The following is a 25,284-nucleotide window of genomic DNA, read 5'->3' as shown; positions in this document are numbered from 1 at the left end:
AGAGTCTGTTTGCATAACCATTATGCTATCTGCCCAACCCTCCCACCTCATCCTACACAACCATCCTGCACTTTTCATTGTGGAGCTCCTCCTTACCTTTGAAAACTCTGTCTCAGAGCTTAACATTGCAGGAATTTATTTTTCCTACTTTAGGACAGTTGACCTTTACTCAAATGTTGAGTCAAGAGGACTAATGACCACTGAGGAATGTAGCCATTTCATTTCATACTAAAGTTAGAAACTTCGAGTCAGTATGGAGAGGCCTCGCCCAGCACATTTTCCTGATGAAAGAGAATGCATAAGAGGACAGCAGATCTAGGGGGACAGACATTGCGAGTGGGTGACAACTCAAGGAGACAAACTGACTTTCCATATCCATCCTAACAGATATAAGCTGAAGAGCCAGCATCTCATTTCTAAAGCTGTGTCTTGGTTTGTAATGAGGTCACTTTCTTCTAAATTGCTAGAGCAAGCCGTCCCGCTGCTGTTGGGGTGCCAGCGTGAAGCTGAGCGCTTCCTGTGTGAAGAACACACTGTGATGGGGGAGGTCGAGGATAACCTGGCACAGGCCTATGCTGCTGCAGGTATGGTGCGCCTTCATTTCTACTCTGAGGAGCAGATCAGTACTGTGTACGTGGTCGTCACACTGACTCATCTGGTGGGGTATTTATTTGTTTATCTTGCCAGAGCACTGCATCGCTCTGGCTTATGATAGTATGAGGAATTGAATCTGGGACTTTGGAGCCTCAGGAATAAAGGTCTTTTGTATGACCATTATGCTCTCCCCACCCCCCACCCCCTCAATTCATCTTTCGACCAAGTCTGCTCCCCTTCTTCACTTAGTTTCCCTCACCTTTAAAGTGTCCATCCAGGGCAACAAAATGGAATAAATATATATATAAAAAAAAGTGTCCATTCACAGTTGACCGTGTTCTTTTTTAAGAACCAGATTTTCTTCTATCTTCCTTTCTTCCCTTCTCCTCTTCTTCTTCTTCTTCTTCTTTCTTTTTAAAGATATATATTTTTTTGAGGGAGATAGAGAACCAGAGCACCGTTCTGGTACATGCAATGCCAGGGACTGCATTCAGGACCTCATGCTTGAGAGCCCAGGTTGTCATCCTCTGCACCACTTCCTGGGCCACGAACCAGATTTTCTTGTCTTGCAGGGGACTGGCAGAAATCTGCTGCCCATCTCCAGAAGAGTCTCCGAGTAGTTGAGCTTCGCCATGGGCCATCCAGCATTGAAATGGGCCATGAGCTCTTCAAGCTGGCACAGGTCTTTTTCAATGGGTACGTCTCTGGGTGGGTAGCACTTTGCCAGTGCACAACAGTTCTGCCTTTTATTAGACCCTTCTGTATATTACTTCCTTCCTCTGGTGTTTTTTGAGCCTGTTGAAAATTCTTTACTTCCCCTTTAGGATAAATCCTTCCCTTCTGTTTTGCTTACAGACTTGAAGCTTTAGGGTTTTCCTCCTGGAAGATATAGGGAAAGCTGTTAGCTCAGAAGGGAGGTTCCTAGGAAAAAAATTGCCAAGTAGCCTCACCACCACCATCACACAGTTCTCCAAAGTCCCCCCAGTTACTCATTTCTCTCTGAATGCGCTCATTCCCGGCACCCACAACTCCAGGCACTCTTCCACCTCTTGCTCCCAGTCCTTTTAAAGCAGCTGTTTTCAAGCAAGAGTTATCTTTCCCCTCCCCGTGGGCATCTGGCAACGTCTAGAGACATTTTTTATTGCCGTGATTCAGTACATCTGGGTGTATGGAAGCCACGAATGATTCCAAATATACAATGCACAGGACGGCCCCACCACCGCCAAGAATTAACTGGCCCAAAATGCCAGTAGTGTCAAAGCTGAGAAGCCCTGTCCTGATGGTCATTCAACTGACAAAATATGAAACTGATGAGTTGATGCCGCATTCTCTTTTGGAACTGAGATCACTGGGAGACTGTCTTGTTTGTATTTCTAGATGGAATACCTCCAGCCTTGATAAAGCTGCCATTGGTATACTTTGGTGTAAAAGCATGATTGAGGTTTCATTCTAAGATTATGGGTGGTGCATGGGCATGATCCCCAAGACACGGAGGCAGCTTCTTCCATCAGAGAGAGAAGAGGCTTACAGAGTTAGTTAAGGAATATGCGTGTTTGCCCTCTGATGAGATTCCTGAGGAAGCTTTGCTGTGTATCTATCAGATTCACACTTGAGAGTTCCCTGTTCCTCAGGATCTTGAAATATTTTATATTTTTTCCTATTACTTTTTTCTCAAACTCTGCCATGTAGACTACTTGTTGAAGTGTCTTATGGACTTTTCTAATTTACACAGTCCTTGAGGACAAAGATAATCATACGTATCTTTATATTCATTAAGGAGTATAAATTAACCCCTTGAGTAACATTTGCTTAATTGAATGAGTATATTCAACTCATCTTAACCTTCTCTGATTCAGGTTTGCAATAACCGAAGCCCTGAGTACAATACAAAAGGCAGAAAAGGTCCTGTTGATACACTGTGGCCCTTGGGATGATGAGATCCAGGAGCTTCAAAAGATGAAATCCTGTTTGCTGGACTTGTCACCTATTCCTGGAGGACCTTCAATGTAGGGAACTTCAGCCCACCGGAAAGTAGCCCAAGGAAGAGGAGTTAAAGCAGTGCCCTGGCTGCTGGGCTGTCACCGGCCAATACAGGACTTGCCTGTCAGTCCCAGCTTAGTGCATGAGGGGAGGGAAGGACTTGGACATCGTTGCAGTTGGAGAGAAGACACTCATCTATTTTCACTCCTATTTCCTGAAACAGTTAACTCCCCTGCAGTAAAAACACCCCAGTTCCCAGAAAATAACTTAAAACCAGTATCCAGAGAACCTAAGCCCTTGAAAAGCATTTTAGCTGATCCACAGGCAGCTGAAGGTTAGCCTGGGGTGTTGGCTAGACTCCACCTCACTAAACGATGATAGTCTGCTTCCCTGGAACACTGGATGGTTTCTGGTAGTAATGAAATGCTGTGTACCACTCCAGTGGGAACATAAACTTGCATAGTTGTATTGTAATTGAAAAGTAATTATAAAGCAAGGCTCCTCACCTCAGGAGACATGGTTTCATTTGTGACAGCTGGCTTCCTCGGATCCTTTGTTAAAACTTGTCAAGTGGGAGTCGGGCGGTAGCACAGCAGGTTAAGCACACTTCAAGCAAAGCACAAGGACCTGCGTAAGGATCCCAGTTCGAGCCACAGCTCCCCACCTGCAGGGGAGTCACTTCACAGGCAGTGAAGCAGGTCTGCAGGTGTCTATCTTTCTCTCCCCCTCTCTCTCTTCCCCTGCTCTCACCATTTCTCTCTTTCCTATCCAATAATAACTACAACAATAAAACAACAAGGGCAACAAAAGGGAAAATAAATATTTTTTAAAATTTTTTTAATTGAAAAAAGGGAGTCGGGCTGTAGTGCAGCGGGTTAAGCACATGTGGCACAAAGCGCAAGGACTGGCATAAGGATCCCGGTTTGAGGGCCCCGGCTCCCCATCTGCAAAGAAGGCACTTCACAAGTGGTGAAGCAGGTTTGCAGGTGTCTTTCTCCCCCCCTCTTTTTCTCCCCTCCTCTCTGCGCTACCACCTGACTCCCAAGACTGCTAATTCTATCAGGCCTCCCTAAACTAGCAGAGGAAATACTGACTAGGTAAAAACACTGGGGGATGGGATGTGGTTCAGAAGATGCTGAGCACTGCTGCTTATGGTTCCAAGCTTGAGCTAGAAGGTGGAAATGATGGCTCCTTTCCATCTGGGTGTGTAGCAGTAATCTCAGAGCAGCTCTGTGAGAAGGGTCTTTGGGCCTGCACCCTGTTCTATCACCTCTAGTAACTAAGTGGTTCTGATGAGGTTTGAAAACGAGTGAAGCTTTCTGAGTGGTGAAGCAGTACACAGATGTCTTTCTCCTTTTCCTTTTTTTAAATATATTTTTTTATTTATGTATTTATTGGATAGAGACACTTTTTATAGAGGAGGGTGAGACTGAAGGGGAAAGAGGTAGAGAGACACCTGCAGCCCTGCTTCACCACTTGTAAAGATTTTCCCCCTGCAGGTGGGGACCAGGGGCTTGAACCTGGGTCCTTGCTCACTGTAATTGTGTTTAACCAGGTGCACCACTGCCTGGCTCCCTCTCTCTCCTTTTCTATCTTCCCCTTCCTTCTCAATTTCTCTCTGTATCTATTCAAACTAAATTAAAAAAATTAAAAATGTCCTTTTTTTCTTTAATGGCCACCTGGAGCAGTCGACTCATCTTGCAGACACTGAGCTCCAGAAAGAACCCTGGTGGCAGTGGAAAAAAGAAAGAAAAATAATAACATATTCATACTGCTTTGAGAGCTTGCCCACTTTGGAAATGCCCAAGAAGTACCTGTTGGTTGCCACAGAATTGTAATCAGGAAATGAATAACCCTGAAGACGCCTGGCAGTAACTTTGCAGGAAGCTGAGCATGTAGTACACAGCCCTCTGACTGACACTTGTGAATCTCATTTATATTCCTTTCTGCTAACTCACTTCAGTAACCATTGAGATTTTTTGGTAGAACTTTTTCAAGGGAAAAAAAAATCATCTGGGGAGGTGGTCAGTGGATAGTGGGTATTCCTGGCTGCAGGAGGCCCCCGTGTCTCCCCAGAATCATGTGTGAGCCATAGTATCCTGGTCTCTCTTTCATAAAACAGACCTTTCAATAAAAGAGATAAAGGTCTTGGCAGATAACACAGCAGTTACACAGCAGATCTTTATTCCTGAGATTCCAAGGTCCCAGGTTAAACCCCCAACACCACCATAAGCCAGAGCTGAAAATACTCGGAGGTCGGGGAGGGGAGAGGACAGGAAAGAGGAAAGAAAGAAAAAGAAAAAAAGCATAGAATCATATAAAATTTAGTCCTAAATTCTTTTTTATTTATTTATTTTTTTATTTAAGAAAGGAAAAATTAACAAAACCATAGGGTAGGAGGGGTACAACTCCACACAATTCCCACCACCCAGTCTCCATATCCCATTCCCTCCCCTGATAACTTTCCCATTCTCTATCCCTCTGGGAGCATGGACCCAGGGTCGTTGTGGGTTGCAGAAGGTGGAAGGTCTGGCTTCTGTAATTGCTTCCCCGCTGAACATGGACGTTGACTGGTCAGTCCATACTCCCAGTCTGCCTCTCTCTTTCCCTAGTAGGGTGGGTCTCTGGGGAAGCAGAGCTCCAGGACACATTGGTGGGGTTTTCAGTCCAGGGAAGCCTGGCCGGCATCCTGATGGCATCTGGAACCTGGTGGCTGAAGAGAGAGTTAACATACAAAGCCAAACAAATTGTTGAGCAATCATGGACCCAAAGCTTGGAATAGTGGAGAGGAAGTGTTAGGGAGGTACTCACTGCAAACTCTAGTGTACTGCTTTCAGGTATATATTTTGCAGTAGTTTATGGATACGTGTGAACATATGCTCTCTCTCACAGAACCTGGTCTATATCTAGGTTTTGGGACTTTGTTAGAAAGTGAACCACCTGGGATGGAATTAGAGAATATTATGAAAGGAAAGGTCTCACCTGAGTAATGAAGCTGAAGGGTTGTCATTCCACATGTGAAGTCTCTGGACACAGTCTGAGCTGAAGCATGTTGAGGTGGCAATCGTTGCATTGATTAGGTTGCGATCGGCAGTTGCAATATTATTTGATATGGATTAGGAGAGGCATGCGGGAAAGTGGGCCCTATCCTAAGGTTCCAGGACTGGGGGAAATATAGGCTCTATAGTGGAGATGTGAGGTTCCTGCTGTCTTAGGGTTCAGAAAGACAATAAATAGTTAATGTTATCATCACATTATTTGGTAATTGGGTTAACTTTGAAAAGTCCTTTTGTTAGGGTTTGCTGTATAGTACCCAGTATCTTGTAAATAGCTGTGCCACTGGTTGCCTCTGATCAACTTGGTCTAGGCTTTTGAGAGAGTCTGCATATCAAGTACATAGCCTATATATTAAAAAGACTTAGTCTGTGTTTTAAAAACTTTGAGACATACAATTAATTTTCCCCCTCTCATATTAATTAACTAGTGATTTATATGACTACACTTTACTAGGAGTGTACATAAACACCATTCCCACCACCAAAAGACTGTGTCCCATCCCACCCACCGGCCCAGGAAACCGCATGTCCATCCTGCCCCTCACCACAGGGTTTTTACTTTGGTGCCCTACTTTCAATTTAGTCAGAACCTGCTTTTAGTTTCCCTTTCAGATCTTCTTTCTCAACTTCTGTTGATGAATGGGATCACCCTATACTCATCTTTATCTTTCTGACTTAGCTCACTTAACATAATTCCTTCTAGCTCTGTCCAAGATGGGTCAGAGAAGGTGGGTTCATTGTTCTTGATAAATTCTTGTTTTGTAACTGGCTTTTAAGCTTGAGGTCCTGGAGGTCTCAGATTCAATCCTTGGCACCACCATAAACCAGTTAAACAGTGCAATAACAACAAAATGTTTAGAAATATTTACATATTTGGGGGCTGAATAGATAGCACAATGGTTATGCAAAGAGCCTTTCATGCTTAAGGCACAAAGATTCCAGGTTCAGTCCCTAGCACCACCATAAGCTAGAGCTAAGCAGGTAAAATTAATTAGTTGAAATGAAATAAACAGATTTTCAAAAAATTCACTTATTTGGTTCAAAGTTATATGTACTTGAGAGCTTTCTTTAAAGGGTCCATGAAATAAGGAATTATTTCTTGGAGTTATACATTACTTCCAGTCTGTTCGTGTGTCGTATTGCCATGAGGCAATCACTTGACTGGGAGAGTCCCACGCTTGCAGTGAATCTTGGACTAGACCCCTTACTTCTCAAGGACCTATACGAGAATCTCGGTTCAAGCTCCCCACCTACAGAGGGATCACTTCACAAGTGGTGAAGCAGGTCTGTAGGTCTCTTTCTCTCTCCCTCTATATCTCCCCTTCCCCTCTCAATTTCTTTCTGTCCTATCTAATAAAAAATTTTAAAAAGGAGAAAATGGCCACCAGGAGCAGTGGATTTATAGTGTCAGCACCAAGCTGCAGCGACAACCCTGGAGGGAAAGGGAAGGGAAGGGGAAGAAAGGAAAGAAAAGGAAAGGAAGATTAAAAAGAGAGAGAGAGAGAGTGAGAGAACGGGAGGGGGAATATGGAAAAAGTCACCAGGAGTGGTGGATTCATTATGCAGGCAGCAAGGCCCCAGCAGTAACCATGGTGGCAAAGAACCAGGTTCGAGCCCCCTAGTCCCCATCTGCAGCAGGAAAGCTTCATGAGATATGAAACAGGTTTGCAGATGTCTTTCTACCCTCTATTTCCCCCTCCTATCTCAGTTTCTCTCTGTCCTATCAACTAAAATAGAAAAAGAGAGAGAGAGAGAGTGACTTCCAGAAGCAGTGGATTAGTCTTCCAGGCTCTGAGTCCCAGTGACGACCCTGGTGGCAGTGTGGAAAAAGTGGCCTCCACTGTCTGGGAACAGGAGACACCCCACTGAAGGGATCAGTGGTACTGTCTAGTCAATAAATACCCCAAAATAGAGACTCCCCCTCATACACCCTGCAGTACACTATGCATATCACTAAAAGCTCTTCTATATAGTGATTTTCACAGAATTTAAATAGAAGAAGGCTACAGGTTATAGGACTAGCAAATTCTTGAAGGATAATTCACCTTCCTATTAAACTTCACAATGCTCAAAATAGGAGGAGGAACAAGGCAAAGAAAGCTAAGGATAAAGCACCTTTATTGCAGAGTCTACATTGAAATATTATAGGGCAGCCTTTATGGAATATAGAATCTGCCATCCCCTTGGGGTTTCTTCTTGAGTACTTAAACGTTAAACTGGAACATTAAGTACCCCTGGGATCCAGGATTTTGCCTATGAAGAGAAGGGCTCCTGTGTCTGTGTCCCTCAGCACAAAAATGAAAGGTTGGTTAAGGTGATAGTCCAGTGGGAAAGTGAGGCGGGCAGGCTGGAGCCCCGGGCTGGGGGCCGTGCCTGCTCCCTCTTCATTCCACTCGAAGCCAGCACGGTGTTCCATTTGTGTCAGTTTAATAGGTTTGCCTGTGATCTTGCTAAAGTCTGGCGAATCAAACAAGGATTGTAGCTCTGTGGAGATTGAAGGAGATTTCCATTAATACCCTGTTGTTGTTTTTTTCCCCAACACCCCAAAGAAGGAATAGAATCCTGATTCTTAACTCCTGATACCCAAGAAAGTAAGCAGCAAACTGAAAGTAGAACACCACTTTTGATTTTTTGTGTGTGTGAGGTCTCTAGAGCTCTGGGTTGCTTAAGGGTTGAGCCATTTGCCCAAGAATACACAGCAAGGTTAAGATTAGAAACCAGGTCAACATAATCTATCTTGAGAGGCAGTGTTCTGAGTTCCTGTTGTAGGAAGCATGCTCTTGGGGCTGAGGGATCAGTCTGATAAGGAAGGTAACTCATCTTCCCTTCAGCACTGTTAGAATTGAGAAATCATGCATGGCCTCCATGCTAGGCTGTGAGACCCTTGTTCTGCTTAGCATCGTGGAAAACTTGAAGGCACAACCCCACCCACCCCAAGAGCAGAGGGATCCTGCAGACATACTCATCTCCTGCAGGGACTTGGTGACTTCTCCGTCATAACTCAGCTTCAGCTTGGGTATGGTCAGGACCGCCTGAACAGTTTTCAGTTCTCTATCTATGTCATGAATGAACTCAGAGGTGAGGCTTTCTTCTATTATGGTCAAGTTCTGTGTCACTTTCAGAGGCAGGAAGAAAATGATACTCGTGCTTCCGGTCAAGGGCAGCTGAGCAATCTGAAACATCAGGGAGGAAGCTCATGGGTTGGTCCTTTGGAGCCCAGCAGCTAGGGACAGATATACACTCTGAATTGCCTGAGTCTCTTCTCCATGGGGCCACTGTTCACGCTTTCCCCATAGTCTATTTATTTGATACTTGCTGCTCTAGGGTATTTTTTTGCTTGCTTGCTTTCTCTGTCTCTTTTAAAAAATATTTTATTTATTTACTTAGTATTAGATAGAGACAGAGAAAAATTTTAGAGTGGTAGGGGAAACAGAGAAAGAAAGAGACAAAGAGAGACACCTACAGCCCTGCTTCACCACTCGTAAAGCTTTCGCCCTGCAGGTGGGGACCAGGGGCTTGAACCTGGCTCCTTGTGCATTGTAATGTGTGCACTCAACCAAGTGCACCACCACCTGGTCTTCCTCCTCTCTCTCTCTCTCTCTCTCTCTCTCTCTCTCTCTCTCTCTCTCCTTTTTTTTTTTTTTATTGCCACCAAGGTTATTGGTGGGGCTTGGTGTTAAGCACTATGAATCCACTGCTCCTTTTTTCCTTTTTTTTTCTTCTAACTTTTACTAGATAGGACAGAGTGAATTTGAGAAGAGATAGGGAGATAGAGGGAGAGAAAAAGACACCTGCAGACTTACTTCATGGCATATCAGGCAGACCCCCTGCAGGTAGGGAGCAGGAACTCAAACCCCAGTCCTTACACTTGGTAACATGTGAGCTTAACCAGGTGTGCCTTTGCCCAGCTCTATTTTTTTTGCTCTCTAGCAGTAAGAATCTACTGGTTCCTTCAAAAAGTAGGCTGTTGTGACGCAGGTGGCAAGTTGCTAGAACATTGGACTTAAAAGCATGAGGTTCTGAGTTTGATCCCCAGCATTATGTATGCCAGAATGATACTCTGGTTCTCTTTCTCACCTCTTGTTTTAATATTAATAAATGAATAATATTTTAATCATATGAACTTTTTTTAAAAAGTAGGCCTTCCCTGTTTTTTGAGGGTTTTTTCTTCTTCTTTTCCTAAGCCTTAATATCAACTGAAGTTATCTGCTAGGAGAATTTTCTCCTGTGGTTCTGTCACTCTTTGTCCTCTCCCCCTACCCCCACCCTTGCCCCCTACAGACCTTGCAGCTGAGATCAGAATCTAAGCCGTAGCGTAAGACAGCCTTTGGGTCTGACATCATGGGGACTCTCACAGTCCTCTCCTCATCCAAGTGGAAATCCTCAAGGGAAGTCTTTCTGGAGTCAAACTTGGTTACCCACTGCCCTGGAATAAAACAAATTGGGTGTCCTGAGCCCCCAGAAAACCAGAAAGGCAGTGACCTGTGCTATGGAACACAAGGATGCTATTGACATTTGCCTGAAGGGACAAAGGAATGTTAGTAGCTAGAAGTCCTGACACATCAGGGACCAGCTCTGTCTCCGGATGTGAAAGCTGAGCTACAATGCTCTAGGACTCTGCATGCTTTCTACAAACACACTCCAAAGAAAATACACTGGTTTTATTGATTTGTCTGTCTGGATTGCAAAAGTTTTGATAGCCTTGGGAGAAACAGTAAACTCCTGTATCCTTCCATGGTTATGTCTTGGGAGACTGAATCACACACAGGCTGTCAGAGTTAGAAAGGACCTTGGCATCATTTAATCATCCAGTCTAGCTGAGAAAGAATTAACATCTGGAGAGGTGCTGTGACTGGCAGAGCTCACACAGATGGGTGATGTCTAAGCTCCCTCAGTTTAACTTGACCTTTATCAGGTGGTCTGTAACCACCTTTCACTCCCTGGAGACAAGTGCTTCAAAAAGAAAGCCACGGAGGGCTAGGAGCCCACTCATCCAATAGAATGCATACTTTCCCACACAGAAGACCGGGATTCAGGGGCCCGGCATCACATGGTTACACCATGCACAGCACAGGGGGATTATCCAAGAATAGTGGTGGAGTGCTATGGGGGCTCTCCTATCTCTCTGTCCCTCTTTCTCTGTCTCTGCTTGAATTTAAGGGGAATTTGGGGAGAGGCTGTCCAGAACAGTGAAATTGTACAGTGAAATTGCATGGCCCCAGTGAGAAAAAAAAAAAGAGAGGGGTAGTATGGACTTTTTTCTTAAGAGTTTAGGGGTTCTTGCTACTTCCAAATAGATGATTACAAAGCACTTTAAGAAGAGGTTACCCAAGGCCAGGTAGTGGTGCACCTGGTTTAGCAGACATATTACAATGTGCAAGGACTGGGGTTCAAGCTCCCAGTCCCCATCTGCAGGGGAAAGCTTCATGAGTTGTGAAGCAGGGCTGCAGGTGTCTCTCTGTCTCTATTCCCATCAACCCCCTAACCTCTCAATTTCAGGCTGTGTCTATCCAATAAATAAAGATAATAATTGGGAGTCGGGCAGTGGGTTAAATGCAGGTGGCGCAAAGTGCAAGGACAAGCATAAGAATCCTGGTTCAAGCCCCTGACTTCCCACCTACAGGGGAGTCGCTTCACAGGCAGTGAAGCAGGTCTGCAGGTGTCTATCTTTCTCTCCCCCTCTCAGTCTTCCTCTCCTCTCTCTGTTTCTCCTGTCCTATCCAACAGTGATAGCATCAATAACAACAATAATAACTACAATAAAACAAGAGCAACAAAAATGGAATAAATATTTTAAAAAATAAAGATAATAATTTAAAAAGAAGAAGAGGTTACCCAAAATCCCACCCTAGACCTAGCTGCATGGAGCTGCCTCACACTGAGCCCATAGAATGGTCTTGGGCACATCTCCACAACATAGAGGAAGAATGTTGTTAGAAACTAATGCCAGTTTATTGAGCACCTGCTGTGTCCTGGGCATAGTGCCAGGGTTGCTGTGAAGAAGAGAGACTATTAGAGCGCCTCTGAAGTCTATTGTCCCCACATTAGTGATGAGAAGATAGGCCCACAAAGGCCATGAGGCTCATGCGGACTGCTACAGCCAATGTGGCAGAGCTGGCTCTGAGCCTGCCTCACTGCCATCAGAATTCTAACAGCACCTGTCCCCAACAATGGCTGCACTTTCTCCTCTAGCCTCTGCAATTCCATGAGCACTTACCAAATACCTGCCTTGGATTTGCTCTCTCAGACCCTCTTCTGGCTTCAACTCTGGGTTCATGCTGATCCAGGTCTTGCACTTCCCCCTTTTCCCAGCACCTCTGGACACCCACCATTCACCCCAGACCAGAAGAGATGTGACAAAGCCCTCACCCTTGAAGTAAGCCACACCAAGGAGAAGAATGCTGATTCCACTGGGCATTTCCCTAGTGGACCGAGAAATTTTCCCTTTCATCTGGGCCTGCACCCAGTTGTTGATCTCCTGAAGGTCTATGCGAGGGTTGCCAGTCAAGATTCTGGGCCTGGTTCCATATGACTTCTCCAGTGGTGCCACAAAGCTGGATTTTATTCTTAGCTCTGGGAGGAGATGGAGCAAGACGTTAGGCTTAGCTCTGAGATAAACAAGCTTTCCCTCTTCAAGAGCAAGCCAGGTTTACATTCTGGTTTACTACTCAACAGGCCCTGACTTCCCGCCTGGAGTATTCCTGTGACTTGCCAAGACTTTGTGCCAGCTTCCCCAGGCACTGGACAAGGAACAACAAGTTTTGTTCATTGCTGTTTCTCTTCACGTTACTGGCCTCCCCTGTCTCTCTCAGCCTACTTCCTTTCTCTGGGCCTCTTTGGGCTCATGGGGTCCCTTCCTGCCCACCAGTGCCAGGCCTGGCCTGGGAAAACAGGGCCCATTGTTTAGAAATAACCCCCTCCCTTCTGGGAGCACAGAGCCCTGTGCCCCTCAGGCAGGCCCTGCTAGCAAAGCAGCTCACTCCTCTCAAAGACAATCCGGGAAGCGCTCTTAAAGTTCTTCTGGGGGCCAGTGACAGAGGCAAGCAATCCTTTGTAGGTGTCATGGATGTCTGGGTTGCTGATGAGGTCGTAGTAGAGAGCCCGGTGAATGTTGGATTCAGTGCGCTGTTCCGCTCCTGCCAGGGACAAGGATGAGAGTTCAGTAACTGCCCACCCAGACCCAAGTGCTCTTTCCCCAAGATAAGACAAAGACTCTACACTGAGAGACCTTTTTTTTTTTTTTTTAATTTTTTTTAAATTTTTTATTTAAGAAAGGATTAGTGAACAAAAGCATAAGGTAGAAGGGGTACAACTCCACACAATTCTCAACACTCAATCCCCATAACCCACCCCCTCCCATGGTAGCTTTCCCATTCTCTATCCCTCTGGGAGCATGGACCCAGGGTCGTTGAGGGTTGCAGAAGGTAGAAGGTCTGGCTTCTGTAATTGCTTCCCCGCTGAACATGGGCGTTGACTGGTCGGTCCATACCCCCAGTCTGCCTGAGAGACCTTTTTATCTGCTGACACTGAAAGACACTCTAGGTGGACAGGTGGACAAGGAATTTTCTTTCTGTTGTGTTTTGGTTTTCATTTGTTTTGTTTTAGATAAGGCAATAAGGCAGAGAATAAAATAGACCACAGCACCAAAACTCCCTTCAGTATGGTGGGGACCAGGCTTGAACCTGGGTCGAGCACGTGGCAGAGCAGCACACTATTTAAATGAGCTATTTCACCACCCCTTTTTTGTTTGTTTTTGCCACTAGGCTTATCTCTAGGGTTCAGTGTCTGTATAACTCCACCATTCCCTGCAGCCTTTTTTTTTTTTTTTTGATAGACAGTGAGAGACAGAGGGAAAGAAAGACAGAAAAGGATAGACACCTGCAGCACTGCTCTACTGCTCTGAAGCTTCCCCTGCAGTTACCAGGGGTTTGAACCCTGATCCGTGTACATGATAATGTGTGTGCTCTACCAGCTATGCCACCCCCTGTCCCTAGGCCAGGAATTTGAAGACAGTGCAAGAAAAGTAGGTTTTCCTGATGTCTAAAGGCAGCCAGCCTACGGAGAGAGAAAGGTGGAAATGAGGGGTACAAGTTTTGCTACTCAGCACAGTATTTTTTTTTTTTTTGCCTCTAGGGTTATTGCTGGGACTCTGTGCTGACACCACAAATCCACTGCTCCTAGAGACCTTTTTTTTTTTTTTTAATAGGGTAGGACAGAGAGAAATTAAGAGGGGAGGAAGAGAGAGAGAAAGACACCTGAAGACCTGCTTCACCACTTGTCCCCAGGGGCTTGGATCCAGATTCTTGCACATGTCCTTGTACATGGTACTATGTGCACTTAACCAGTTGTGCCACTGCTCACCAGCCCCCACCCACACACATCACATTTATTCATTCACTTATTTATTTATTACCAGAGCACTGCTCAGCTCTGGCTTATGGTGGTGCCAGAGACTGGAGGCAATAAATAAATAAATAAATAAATGTGGTAGTTACCAAGTCAATTAAAGGGAGTGAGGAAATGGATGAACACAGCCCTCAAGCTTGGCTCAGGCCAAGTCCCCATCTAAAATGATGCACCTCTAGACCTCAGCCCCCCACACAGAGAAGCCAGGCCAGATGACAGCCCTGAGACCCTGAGGCTCCCTGCATGGAGAACTCACCCAGGGAAAGGGCAGAGAGAGCAGTGGCCATACTGAGAGGTGAAAGGAGCACATTGGCCGTTGGGCTCTCACTGGATCTCACTCGGTACATGTCATAGCCAAAGTTGGAGACAGCTGCCGCCAGCTTGTTCACAGGAACTTTGTAGAAGGGGTCCTCCTCTTCCACAGGCACCCCTGTGGTGTCGGGAGCCAGGGAGCCCTGGGTTGGAGTGAAAGGGCAGCAGAGATAAGCACTAGGCAGCTGTTCTAATCACTTTCATGGGATTGTCATCCTGCCCATTAGGGACGTCCTGCCTGAGTGGTGTTTTCCACGTAGTATTGGGATGAGTTTGCTCTTCCCATTGATCACACAGGACCCTCCATTGGGAACAGACAAAACAAGAGAATCGCTGGGTTGTTTAATAAACAAGCGGTAGCTGAGTGGGGGTAGATAGCATAATGGTTATGCAAACAGACTCTCATGCTTGAGGCTCAAAAGTCCCAGGTTCAATCCCATGTACCACCATAAGCCAGAGCTGAACAGTGCTCTGGTAGAAAAGGAAATTAATTAATTAATTAAAAAATAAACAAGCAGTAGCTGACTCTGAAAGCCAGTCAGAGGAGGCCAGCTGGTGGTGCACCCAGTTGAACATATATATTACCATGTGCAAGGACTCAGGTTCGAGCCCCCACTCCCCACCTGCAGAGGAGATGCTTCGCAAGTAGCAAAGCAGGTCTGCAGGAGTCTGTCTTTCTCTTTCCTTCTCTATCTCCTCATCCCCTCTCAATTTCTCTCTGTCCTATGGAATAAAATTATATATATATAATATATATATGAAAAAATGGCCTCTAAGAGCGGTGACTTCATGGTGCTTGTGTAGAGCCCCAGCAACTGGAGGCAAAAAAAAAAAAAAAAAAGATAATAATGCAGAGACTCAGATAAAACTAGTTTGTCTACAGTCACCAAACTAGGGAAAAACCAAATCCAAAATTCAGACTCACAACAGAATCTGGGCCTCCAACTAGGAAGCCCCAGCCCCTTGGCCCCAGGTGTGACAGTCACTCCTTCCGTTGTCACTTCCAGTGCTTTGCATTGCCTTGCAGTCCTCTGCTCTACATAATTATGAGGCCTTCCCACCCTCTGTATCTCTGATGTGCCCTGTTCAGTGTTGGCACAAGTGTCTGGGAATGCCACTCACTCAGTAACACCCACAAGAAAGGCCAGACAGTGAGAAAAGATCTTCACAGAGGGGACAGCCCTGAGCTGGTGAAGGTGCTCTCCATTTGCAGTCCTTTACGCCTTACTTTTGTGCCCACTATGCTCTCTGAGAAGGCAGGGCAGATGTGCTTGCTCCTTGTTGCTGGTGGGGAAGCCAAGTCTAGCCCAGACCAGGCATAAAGACCAGAGTCTGGTCTGGAACTTGAGAGTCCAGCTCCTGGCCCTGTTTGCCGTGATACTTGCAAAAGAAGGATTGGTATCGCAGACATGCTCACCTCACCGCCCCCCTGCCACTACTGACCTCCTCTGGGCCGCTCTGGCAGCTGCCATGCCTGAGGAGGGTTCCTGCACAGAGGAGGATCACGAGGGCTTGCATCCCAGGCCTGCAAGTGAGCAAGAGGCAGCAGTGAGTTTGGTGAGGCTTCCCTCTTGACGACTTCCTACCCCTCCGTCCACTTTGTGGCCCACCACCACAGCGTGAGCTGTGCTCTCATCCCACTGTCAGTGTCAGGGCACCCTCCTCCGCACCCCAGCTTGGATTGCCTTTGCAAGCAGTGGGTTCCTCCGTGTGCTGCATGTTCCAGCTTCAATGCATTTCAAGGCTTTGCCCCAACAGGCACCGGAGCAGCTTCTCTTCCAGGGTGTGAGGCTATGTCTGCTAGCAGAGGGGCAGAACCTGGCTCTGAACCCGGCTCCCATGCACAGACTGAGTACAGATAATATAGATCCCGTCCCTGGTGTTCACAAGAAGTTCTCAGACTCTCTCCTTGAATGCCTTTGGACCAGAAATGGTGGCCTCATCAGGAAGCTCACCCCCTTTCTCAAACAGTTCTTTCAAAAGCTCTTTAAAATTTTTAAAAATTTATTATTTATCAGATAGAGACAGAGAAATCAAGGGAGAAGGTGGGAAGAGACAGACAAACCTCCAGCTGCTTCACCATTCATGAAGCTCCCCACCCCCTGAAGGTGGGGACCAGGGGCTTGAACCCCAGCCTTTGTGCACTGTAATGTGTGCACTCAACCTGTGTGCCACCACCTGGCCCTTCAAAAGCTCTTACTCTCCTGGTGTAGTAATGCTGGGTCTAAGGGGCTCGCCAGATAGCTCACTTGAATAGAGCACTGCTTTACCATGTTCAACTGAGACCCAGGTTCAAACCCTACCCCCAGTGAAGGAAGATTTGATGCTGTGGAAAGAGAAAGAGAAGTGCTGGGTCTACAGCAGGGGTGAGAAATGTCCAGCCTTCAGACTTCCCACCTTCTGCACCCCACAATGATCCTGGGTCCATGCTCCTAGAGGGATAAAGAATAGGAAAGAGCTTTCAAGGGAGGGGATGGGATACAGAGTTTTTCGGTGGTGGGAATTTTGTGGAATTATACCTCTATTATCCTTATAGTCTTGTCAATATTTCCATCTTATAAAATTTTTTAAAAAGATAAAAAATGTTTTAAAATTTAAAAAAAGGAAAAGAATTAAAAGGAAAGGAAGAAAGAGAGACAAAGAAAAAAGAAGGAAGAAAGAAAGAAAGAACGAAAGAGAGACAAAGAAAAAAAAGGAAGGAAGAAGAGACAAAGAGGAAAAAGAAGGAAGGAAGAAAGAAGAAAAAGAAAGAGAAAGAAAGAAAGAAAGAAAGAAAGAAAGAAAGAAAGAAAGAAAAAAAAAGAAAGGCTGGGTGGTGGTGGACCTGGTTGAGAGCACATGCTGCAATGCTCAATGACCTGGATTCTTGGGAGTCGGGCGGTAGCTCAGCGGGTTAAGTGCAGGTGGTGCTAAAGCTCAAGGACCAGCATAAGGATCCCGGTTCGAGCCCCCGGTCGCCCCACCTCCAAGGGAGCCGCTTCACAAGCGGTGAAGCAAGTCTGCAGGTGTCTTTCTTTCCCCCTCTCTGTCTTTCCCTCCTCTCTCCATTTCTTTCTATCCTATCCAACAACAATCATAACTACAACAATAAAATAACAAGGGCAACAAAAGGGAATAAATAAATTTTTTAAAAGGACCCAGGTTCTAGCCCCTAGTCCCCACCTGCAGGGGGAAAGTTTTGCAAGTGGTGAAGCAGGGCTGCAGGTGTCTCTCTGTCTCTTTCCCTCTCTGTCTCCCCTTCCTCTAGACTTCTGGATATCTCTATCCAGTAAATAAATGATTTTTTTTAATTTAAAAAAAAATTTAAAGAAAAAAAAAAAAGAAATGTCCAGCCTTTGTATGTACACAGCCCAAGAAATCATTTGGCCTAGTTCTGCCAAGACAACCACAGGGAAGAATCAATTCAAAAACTCTAATAGGTGGTCCAGGAGGTGGCACAATGGTTAAAGCATTAGACTCTCAAGCATGAGGTCCTGAGTTCAATCCTCAGCAGCACATGTACCAGAATGATGTCTGGTTCTTTCTTTCTCCCCTACCTTTCTCATTAATAAACAAGTAATAAAACTTTAAAAATAATTCTAAGAGCTTTATTCACAGCAACAGTAAGTACTAATTTTTTAAGTTGATTTTGTATGGTCCACAGATGTGCTGTCAATATACAAATACCCCTTAGCAGAAAAAATGGTTCCCCAGCCCTGGTCTAGGGTCACAAAGCTGGGTTCAAATCTCAACTCTGTGTTACAAACTCTGTAAATCACAAAGTTTTCTCTTCTGAAATGGAAATCAAATGGTTTTCAGTTAGAAACTATCTTGCTGGGAGTCGGGCTGTAGCGCAGCGGGTTAAGCGCAGGTGGCGCAAAGCACTGGCATAAGGATCCCGGTTCGAACCCCGGCTCCCCACCTGCAGGGGAGTCGCTTCATAGGTGGTGAAGCAGGTCTGCAGATGTCTATCTTTCTCTCCTCCTCTCTGTCTTCCCCTCCTCTCTCCATTTCTCTCTGTCCTATCCAACAACGACAACAACAATAATAGCTACAACAATAAAACAACAAGGGCAACAAAAGGGAATAAATAAATAAAATAAAGATTAAAAAAAAAAAAAACTATCTTGCTAACACTCAACAGTTCCCGAGACAGATGAGTTTCTCAAAGATCCCTGAGTCAAAAGACATCTTCTATAGCTGGGACCCCAGAGATCTCCTTCTCATCTGTAGGGCCAAGCCATCTTCCCCCTCCCAGCTGAAAAGTCATGCTTATGTCCTGGGAGCCTGCTTTTCTCAAGGTAAACAGACATGCTTCTCAGTCAGACCACCCAAGCAAGCCTCTTATCTTCCTTCCCCAGCAGTGGCTGTCTCTGACCACTCTGATCTGGTTACAGGGAAAAACAGAAATCTGGGTCCAGAACCCTATGAAATACATCATCCTTTACACACACGCTGCATTGCTGAGCTGACCTGTGGAGTCAGGATAAGGGAGAGAGGGGAGGGGAGTAGGGGATGAAGCAGATAACATGGTTCTAAGAGGCCTTCTTTAAAAAGTGAGACAAGTGGCCCAGGGAGTGTCACAGTGGATAAAGTATTGGACTTTCAGCATGAGGCTCTGAATTCAGTCCCCAGCTACACATACTAGAGTAATGCTATGGTTTCTCTCTAGTCCTTCCTTTCTCATTTGTACATACATCTTTAAAAAATAAAAAGTAGGGGGTCAGGTAGTAAGTGCATGTGGTGCCTAAGCGCAAGGAATGGCAAAAAGATCCCGGTTCAAGCCCCCCGGCTCCCCACCTGCAGGGGAGTTGCTTCACAAGCGGTGAAGCAGGTCTGCACGTGTCTATCTTTCTCTCCTCCTCTCTGTCTCCCCTCCTCTCTTAATTTCTCTCTGTCCTATCCAAAGACAACATCAATGGCAATAATGACAACAAGGGCAACAAAATGGGAAAAAATGGCCTCCGGGAGCAGTGGATTCATAGTGCAGGCACCAAGCCCCAGCAATAACCCTGGAGGCAAAATTAATTAATTAATTAATTAATTAATTAATTTAAAATTAAAAGTTGGACAAAGTCTCACTAGCCAGGACTTTTGGCTGGTCCATGTGCTCCATCCATATTGCCAATTCAAAAATGTATGATCTCTCTTTCCTTCCTCTCACCTTCCCTGCAAAACACACACACACACACACACACACACTCTTTTCTGACTTCTCAGAACAAATAGGAAAGTTGGGGATTCTGTGTGTGATTTTTGCCCAGAGTCCTTAACATGAAGTCTGAAAGCTCATAGGATAACATCAAAACAATAAAACAAAAAACCTGCCTCCAGCAGAGGCTGAGGCTGCTGAGTGTTAAGTGGGAAAAGCACGTGCTGTGTTAACCTGAGGCCCTGGTTCCATCCCCAGCACCACACATGGCCACATGGTGCTCTGGTCTCCCTCTCCCTCTTCTCACCTCTCGCTCATTAAATAATTTCAAGGGAGAGGATGGGATACGGAGTTCTGGTGGTGGGAATTGTGAGGACTTGTACCCTCTTATCCTATGGTTTTGTCAATGTTTCTGGGTTTTGTTTGTTTTTTTGTTTTGTTTGCTTTTTTACCCCCCTTTTGTTGCCCTTGTTGTAGTTACTATTGTTGTTATTGATGTCGTCATTGTTGGATAGGACAGAGAGAAATGGAGAGAGATGGGGAAGACAGAATAAAAAGAGAGACACCTGCAGACCTGCTTCATCGCCTGTGAAGCGACTCTTCTGCAGGTGGGGAGCCGGGGGCTTGAACCAGGATCCTTTCACTGGTCCTTGTGCTTCGCGCCACATGCGCTTAACCGCTGTGCTACCTCCCGACCCCCCAGTGTTTCTGTTTTATAAATTAAAAAAATTTTTTTTAAGTTAACTACTAAAAACAAAATTTTTTTTTCCAATTGCCACCTGAATTTACTCACCTTACTGCTGGACTGCCAGTGGGAATCAGCTGACTTTTCCAAACCTTGATTACTTTTTTTAAAAAAAAATTATTTGTGATTAATAATGGGCTACAAGATTATAAGATTACGGTGTCTAGTTCCATACCACCAATTAATCACTTTTTTTAAAAAATCATTTACTTATTTTGTGTGTGAGAGAGAGACCTGAGTACTAGTCTGGTCATTTACTGTGCCAGGGATTGAACCCACAGGGCCTCAGGTAGGCAGTGCCTGAACCCTACCCACACTCTTGAACCCTGGTCTGGAGCTAAATCTCAGAGGGAGCTCCACAGACATTCATTTTCAGACAGCTGTTCTTCCACATGGCTGCCTCTGCCGCTTAGAACTTTCTGTTGAGACAACAGGAAAAGCTTCCTTCAGTGCAAGAAAGAGGGCGCTCTCTACTGGGCCAGCCGCACCCAGAGCTGGTAGGACCCTTGTCAGAACCTCAGCAGACAGACTTACTGGGGACTAAAAAGCCAGTGAGGTGCTTAGATGGTGAGAGAGAAAAGCAGTTAGTCCTCATCCCTCTGTGTTGGGGGGGGGGGGCGTGGTGGAGATAAGAGGGAGGGGGTGGGGGGTGGCATCTTGCATGGTGTTTAAAGAAAGTATGTAATTCAAATGCACTTGAGGCCTGGGAAATGGTTCTCCTAAGAGTGGATGCTAGATGGGAGTAGATAGCATAATAGTTATGCAAAGAGACACTCATGCCTGAGGCTCCGAAGTCCAGGTTCAATCCCCCCACACCACCATAAGCCAGAGCTGAGTAGTAAAAAAAAAAAAAAAAAAAAAAAGCCTTGCTATGTACAAAGTCCCGTGTTCCAGTCACATGAGAGCGATGGATGGTGGAGAAATGCTGTGATATCTCTCTATCTCTCCCCTTCCTCCCACACCCTTTTTCTAAATAAAGGGGGGGGGTATTGAGCCTAGGAGACTTACAAGTATAAGGTCCTGAATTTATTCCCTAGTGCCACATTTTTTTAAATTTATTTTAAAAAGGATACATTAACAAAACCATAGGATAAGAGGGATATAACTCCACACAGTTCCCACCACCAGATATTCGTATCCCATCCCCTCCCCTGATAGCTTTCCTATTCTTTATCCCTCTGGGAGTATGGACCCAAGGTCATTGTGGGTTGTAGAAGGTAGAAGGTCTGGCTTCTGTAATTGCTTCCCTGCTGAACATGGGCATTGACTGCTCGATCCATACTCCGATCCATACTCCCAGCCTGCCTCTTTCTTTCCCTAGTAGGTTGGGGCTCTGGGGAAGCGGAGCTCCAGGACACATTGGTGGGGTCATTAGTGCCACATTTTAAAAAATGTACTTGGGGCCTGCAAGAGAGCTCACCTGTATGTGCTGCTTTGCCATGCACATAGCCCAGGTTCAAGCCTGTCCTCCACCACACTGGAGGAAGATTTTATGGTATCTTTCTCTCTAATGTTTTTTAATTTTTTTATTAAAACCTTTATTCATTTATTGGATAGAGACAGCCAGAAATCGAGAAGAAAGGGGGGGGGGAGAGAAAGAGACCTGCAGCATTCCTTTACAACTTGAAAAGCTTTTCCCCTGGCAGGGGGCTCGAACTCTGGTCCTTGCACATTGTAACATGTGTGCTCAACCAGGTGTGCCACCACCTGACCCCTGGAGCGGGCTCTGGGCTCCAACCTGGGTTATGAGCATGCAAAGCAGTGTGCTATTCAAGTGAGATATTTTGCTGGCCCAGTGATAATCAATAATTTTTAAATGCTCTTGAAGGTGGAAGCTTCTCTGTAGTAGTCCTCACAGAGTTTAAGCCTAAGCCCCAAGTGGTCACCAGGACACAGTATTAAATGCTTCTCTGTGGCTCCTACACCACAAGTCCTAGCAGTGAGGGAAGAGGAGAGATTATGGGAAGTCCTCAGTAAGGCCAGCGAGAGAGCAGGGAATGAAGGCCTGCAGCCTTTCTGCGCAGACCCAAGTCCAAAGTGATTGTCCTGAGAGTTTGCACAGGCAGCTACTGGCTGGCCCGGCACATGGGGGCAGTGATGCCACCCTGTCCAAAGGGCAGTAGCCAGCTTGGATTCGTGTGCTGCCAGGCAGAGGCGGGCACAGAGAGGAGGGAGATCCGCTCTCTGTCAGGCCAAGGTCAGCCCCCACTTTCTGCCACATGGCCCCAGTCTAGAGACACAAGGAAATGGGATTTTGTGATCCTGCTTTCAAGCTGGGAGAACTCTGGGCCAATACATGTGTTTCAGATTAAACCCAGTCCTGAGACAAACACCACTCCTTTTCCTCCTCCCCAGAGCCCTAGACCACATGGGCTGTGTGGGAAAGGGAGCACCCAGGCCCTAGACTCTAGAAGGGAGACTCTGAGGGGTCCACTCCAGCCCCCCACCCCAAGAACACCCTAGTAGACCCAGGCAATAATCCTTTCAAAGTCTTGGAACCTGAATGAGTCAGGCTAGGAAGCCCCTGAATTTCACTTCCCCACACCCCAGGAGGACCTGACCCTTCACGCCCATTAAGAGCCTGTGGCAGCCTGAGGCTTCTGAGAAGCAGGCAGCTCCCCTATGGCCCCTGCCTCTCCTTGCTGTGGGGGTATCCAGGAAGCTGGGGGTGGAGTGCTGAGAGCCACCCTCTAGCTCTGGCAGCCGTGCCCCCAAAGCCCCAAACAGCTACACTACACAGCAGCCATTGTTTGTAAGAGGTCAATACCACATCAGTCCTTCAGATTTTTCTCACAGCTGATTTTCAAAAAATAAATAAATAAATATAAATATTAAGGGGAGGGAAGAGTTTGAACAGAAAGACCCAGCTATACTCCAGTTCTCCAGAGAGAACTGCGCTCGCACAGCAAGTTGCCTTTCAATTAGCACCAGCTGACCTGAAAAAGCAGCAGGGAGTCGAACCCAAGTCAGGCCTATCTCCCAGACTGCCTGCTGGAAGCACGGTTCCTGGACCCTCTTTCCCCCTCAGGCTGTGGTGCCCTCCTGGGTGCTGCTCAGACCTGCCTAGCAGTAGTTGTACTAGCTACTGCCTTCTTTCAGTGTTTCCCAATCACTTTATTCAGAAGTCATCCCAGCATTTCTGGAGTGCGTTTTGGGGGACACTGGTCCTGACTTCCTGCCCCCCCACAAAAAAAAAAAAAAAAAAACTCCCTGTGTCCTCTCTCATCTACTTATCCTGGAGCCAAAACTACTTTCTTCCCATATCCTCTCCCTTGGACCCCCCTTCTCTGCTCCCAGGGTACTTCTACCTCTCCCCAGTGTCCCCAGTCTAGATCTAGGGGAGGCTCTCCCATCTCCCCCTGATCCACAGACCAGAGAGGGAGCTGCTTTACCTGTGGATGCACTGCAGCTGCGCCCGCCCGCCTAGGTCTGCACACTCTGAGGGGTTTCTTGCTAGCACAAAAGTTGGTTCTGCTGTCTCCCAACCCAGCGCCCAGCAGGCTTCAGATTACAGCTGCTCCTTTCTTAAAGTGGCCTGGGCTTAATTTGAATTCTGTGATTACATCATTGTCTGGTATTGATTTTAACCCGTTGCTGCCCTTCTACTACAACCCCTCCCAAGGCACATACATTCACACATCCCATGCCAGCACCTGCCTAACCTGCAACCCCAGGTCAAGATGGGGGCTGGGGGTAGGAGGGCCTAGGTGCAGTGTAAAGTGAGGAAGACATTGGTTTGGGACTGAGACTCTGATTTTCCCTGGTCCTAGACTCTAGCTTTCTTTCTTTCTTTTTTTTACTTTATTTGTTTATTTATTTGAGTGATTTAATAATGATCAACACGATTATTTATGGGATGAGAGGGGTATAATTCCATGTAGTTCCCACCACCAGAGTTCCATACGAAGGTTCCCTATTCTTTTTATTATTATTGATTTAATAATGATTGATAAAACCATAGGATAAGAGAGGTATAATTCCAAACAATTCCCACCACCAGAGTTCCATATTCCATCCCCTCCATTGGAAGCTTTCCTGTTCTTTATCCCCTGGAAGCATGGATCTAAGATCATTATGGGGTACAGAAGGTAGAAGGTCTGGCTTCTGTAATTGCTTCTCTGCTGGACATGGGTGTTAACAGGTAGATCCATACCCCCACCCTGCCCCTACCTTTCCCTGGTGGATAACTAGAGATAAGTGGGATAACTATCAGACTCTGGGGAGGTGGGGTTCCAGGACACATTGGTCGTCTGCCCAGGGAAGTCAGGTTGGGGTCATGGTAGCAACTGCAACTTGGTGGCTGAAAAGCATTAAGATACAAAGAAAAGGGAGTCGGGCGTTAGTGCAGCGGGTTAAGCGTAAGTGGCACAAAGCACGAGGACCAGCATAGGGATCCCGGTTCAAGTCCCCGGCTCCCCACCTGCAGGGAAGTCACTTCACAAGCAGTGAAGCAGGTCTGCAGGTGTCTGTCTTTCTCTCCCCCTCTCTGTCTTCCCCTCCTCTGTCCATTTCTCTCTGTCCTATCCAACAACAATAACTACAACAATAAAACAACAAGGGCAACAAAAGGGAATAAATAAATAAATAAATAAATAAATAAATAAATAAATAAAAAGATACAAAGAAAATCAAATTGTTTCATAATCAAGAACCAAAAGGTAAGAATACAGCAGATGAAATTTGGGGTCTTCATGTTGGAAGGAGCTAGGAACAGGCAAAAAAATACTAAAATGATGCTGGGATAGATAGCATAATGTTTATGCAAAGAGACTCTCATGCCTGAGTCTCTACAGTCCTAGGTTCAATCCCCCACACCACCATAAACCAGAGTTGAGCAGTGCTCTGGTTAAAAAAGAAGAAGAAAAATTAGTAAAGTCATGGGTCCCTTGGAATGGACTTTAGCTTTCTAACTGGGGCTTAGGGGCATCACAGCACTCATGGACTCCTTGCTTTCCTTGCTTAAAAATGAAGAAATGGCACTGTGATGCCTATGTAAATTTTTAGCCCTGAAAATCTTTAGTTTCTGAAATTAGAAAGAAAAATACCTGCCCAGAGGAAGA

At 45.9% G+C, this 25,284-nt stretch overlaps 2 protein-coding genes and 1 long non-coding RNA gene across 8 annotated transcripts in view; 1 reads left to right on the top strand and 2 right to left on the bottom strand.

The window, feature by feature from the left end:
* The window catches only part of LOC132542030 (uncharacterized), a 139,513-nt gene that overhangs the window by 107,033 nt on the left and 7,196 nt on the right, over positions 1-25,284 (bottom strand). The window lies entirely within an intron of this gene.
* Positions 1-25,284, top strand: part of SMYD4 (SET and MYND domain containing 4) — a 79,406-nt gene that overhangs the window by 49,365 nt on the left and 4,757 nt on the right. Inside the window, exons 7-9 of one of the 5 annotated variants that reach the window (XM_060204136.1) lie at positions 468-584; positions 1,167-1,290; positions 2,451-5,057. In XM_060204136.1, coding sequence (XP_060060119.1) covers positions 468-584; positions 1,167-1,290; positions 2,451-2,604 — 395 coding nt within the window. In that variant the 3' untranslated portion in view covers positions 2,605-5,057. Of the gene's footprint in view, positions 1-467; positions 585-1,166; positions 1,291-2,450; positions 5,058-25,284 lie in introns of those variants that run through there. The other 4 variants (XM_060204134.1, XM_060204132.1, XM_060204133.1 and 1 more) reach the window with 4 other exon arrangements.
* Positions 7,732-23,748, bottom strand: SERPINF1 (serpin family F member 1). Of its 2 annotated transcripts, XM_007520400.3 has the most exons (9): positions 23,617-23,748; positions 20,273-20,324; positions 15,792-15,873; positions 14,293-14,491; positions 12,611-12,766; positions 12,000-12,203; positions 9,914-10,056; positions 8,593-8,803; positions 7,732-8,114 (listed from the first exon to the last, which is right to left on the bottom strand). In XM_007520400.3, exons 3-9 carry the CDS (start codon positions 15,864-15,866, stop codon positions 7,855-7,857), a joined length of 1,248 nt encoding a protein of 415 aa, XP_007520462.1. In that variant the 5' UTR covers positions 15,867-15,873; positions 20,273-20,324; positions 23,617-23,748; the 3' UTR covers positions 7,732-7,854. The 2 variants fall into 2 exon arrangements, with proteins under 2 accessions (XP_007520462.1, XP_060060125.1); XM_060204142.1 differs by lacking the exon at positions 20,273-20,324 and having other exon boundaries at positions 23,617-23,720.

This window comes from Erinaceus europaeus, chromosome 12 (assembly GCF_950295315.1).
Source record: "Erinaceus europaeus chromosome 12, mEriEur2.1, whole genome shotgun sequence".
NCBI classification, from domain to species: Eukaryota; Metazoa; Chordata; class Mammalia; order Eulipotyphla; family Erinaceidae; genus Erinaceus; species Erinaceus europaeus.
The sequence above is the reverse complement of the archived record's forward strand: the minus strand, read 5'-3'. Positions and strand labels throughout refer to the sequence as shown.

Coding starts and splice junctions, on each gene's coding strand:
- SERPINF1 (XM_007520400.3), bottom strand. CDS start 15,866: ATGCAAGCCCTCGTGATCCTCCTCTGTGCAGGAACCCTCCTCAGGCAT. Junction 12,767..14,292: donor TCTCTCTGCCCTTTCCCTGG/GTGAGTTCTCCA, acceptor TGTCCCTGGCAG/GAGCGGAACAGCGCACTGAA. Junction 8,115..8,592: donor CAAGTCCCTGCAGGAGATGA/GTATGTCTGCAG, acceptor CAATCTCCACAG/AGCTACAATCCTTGTTTGAT.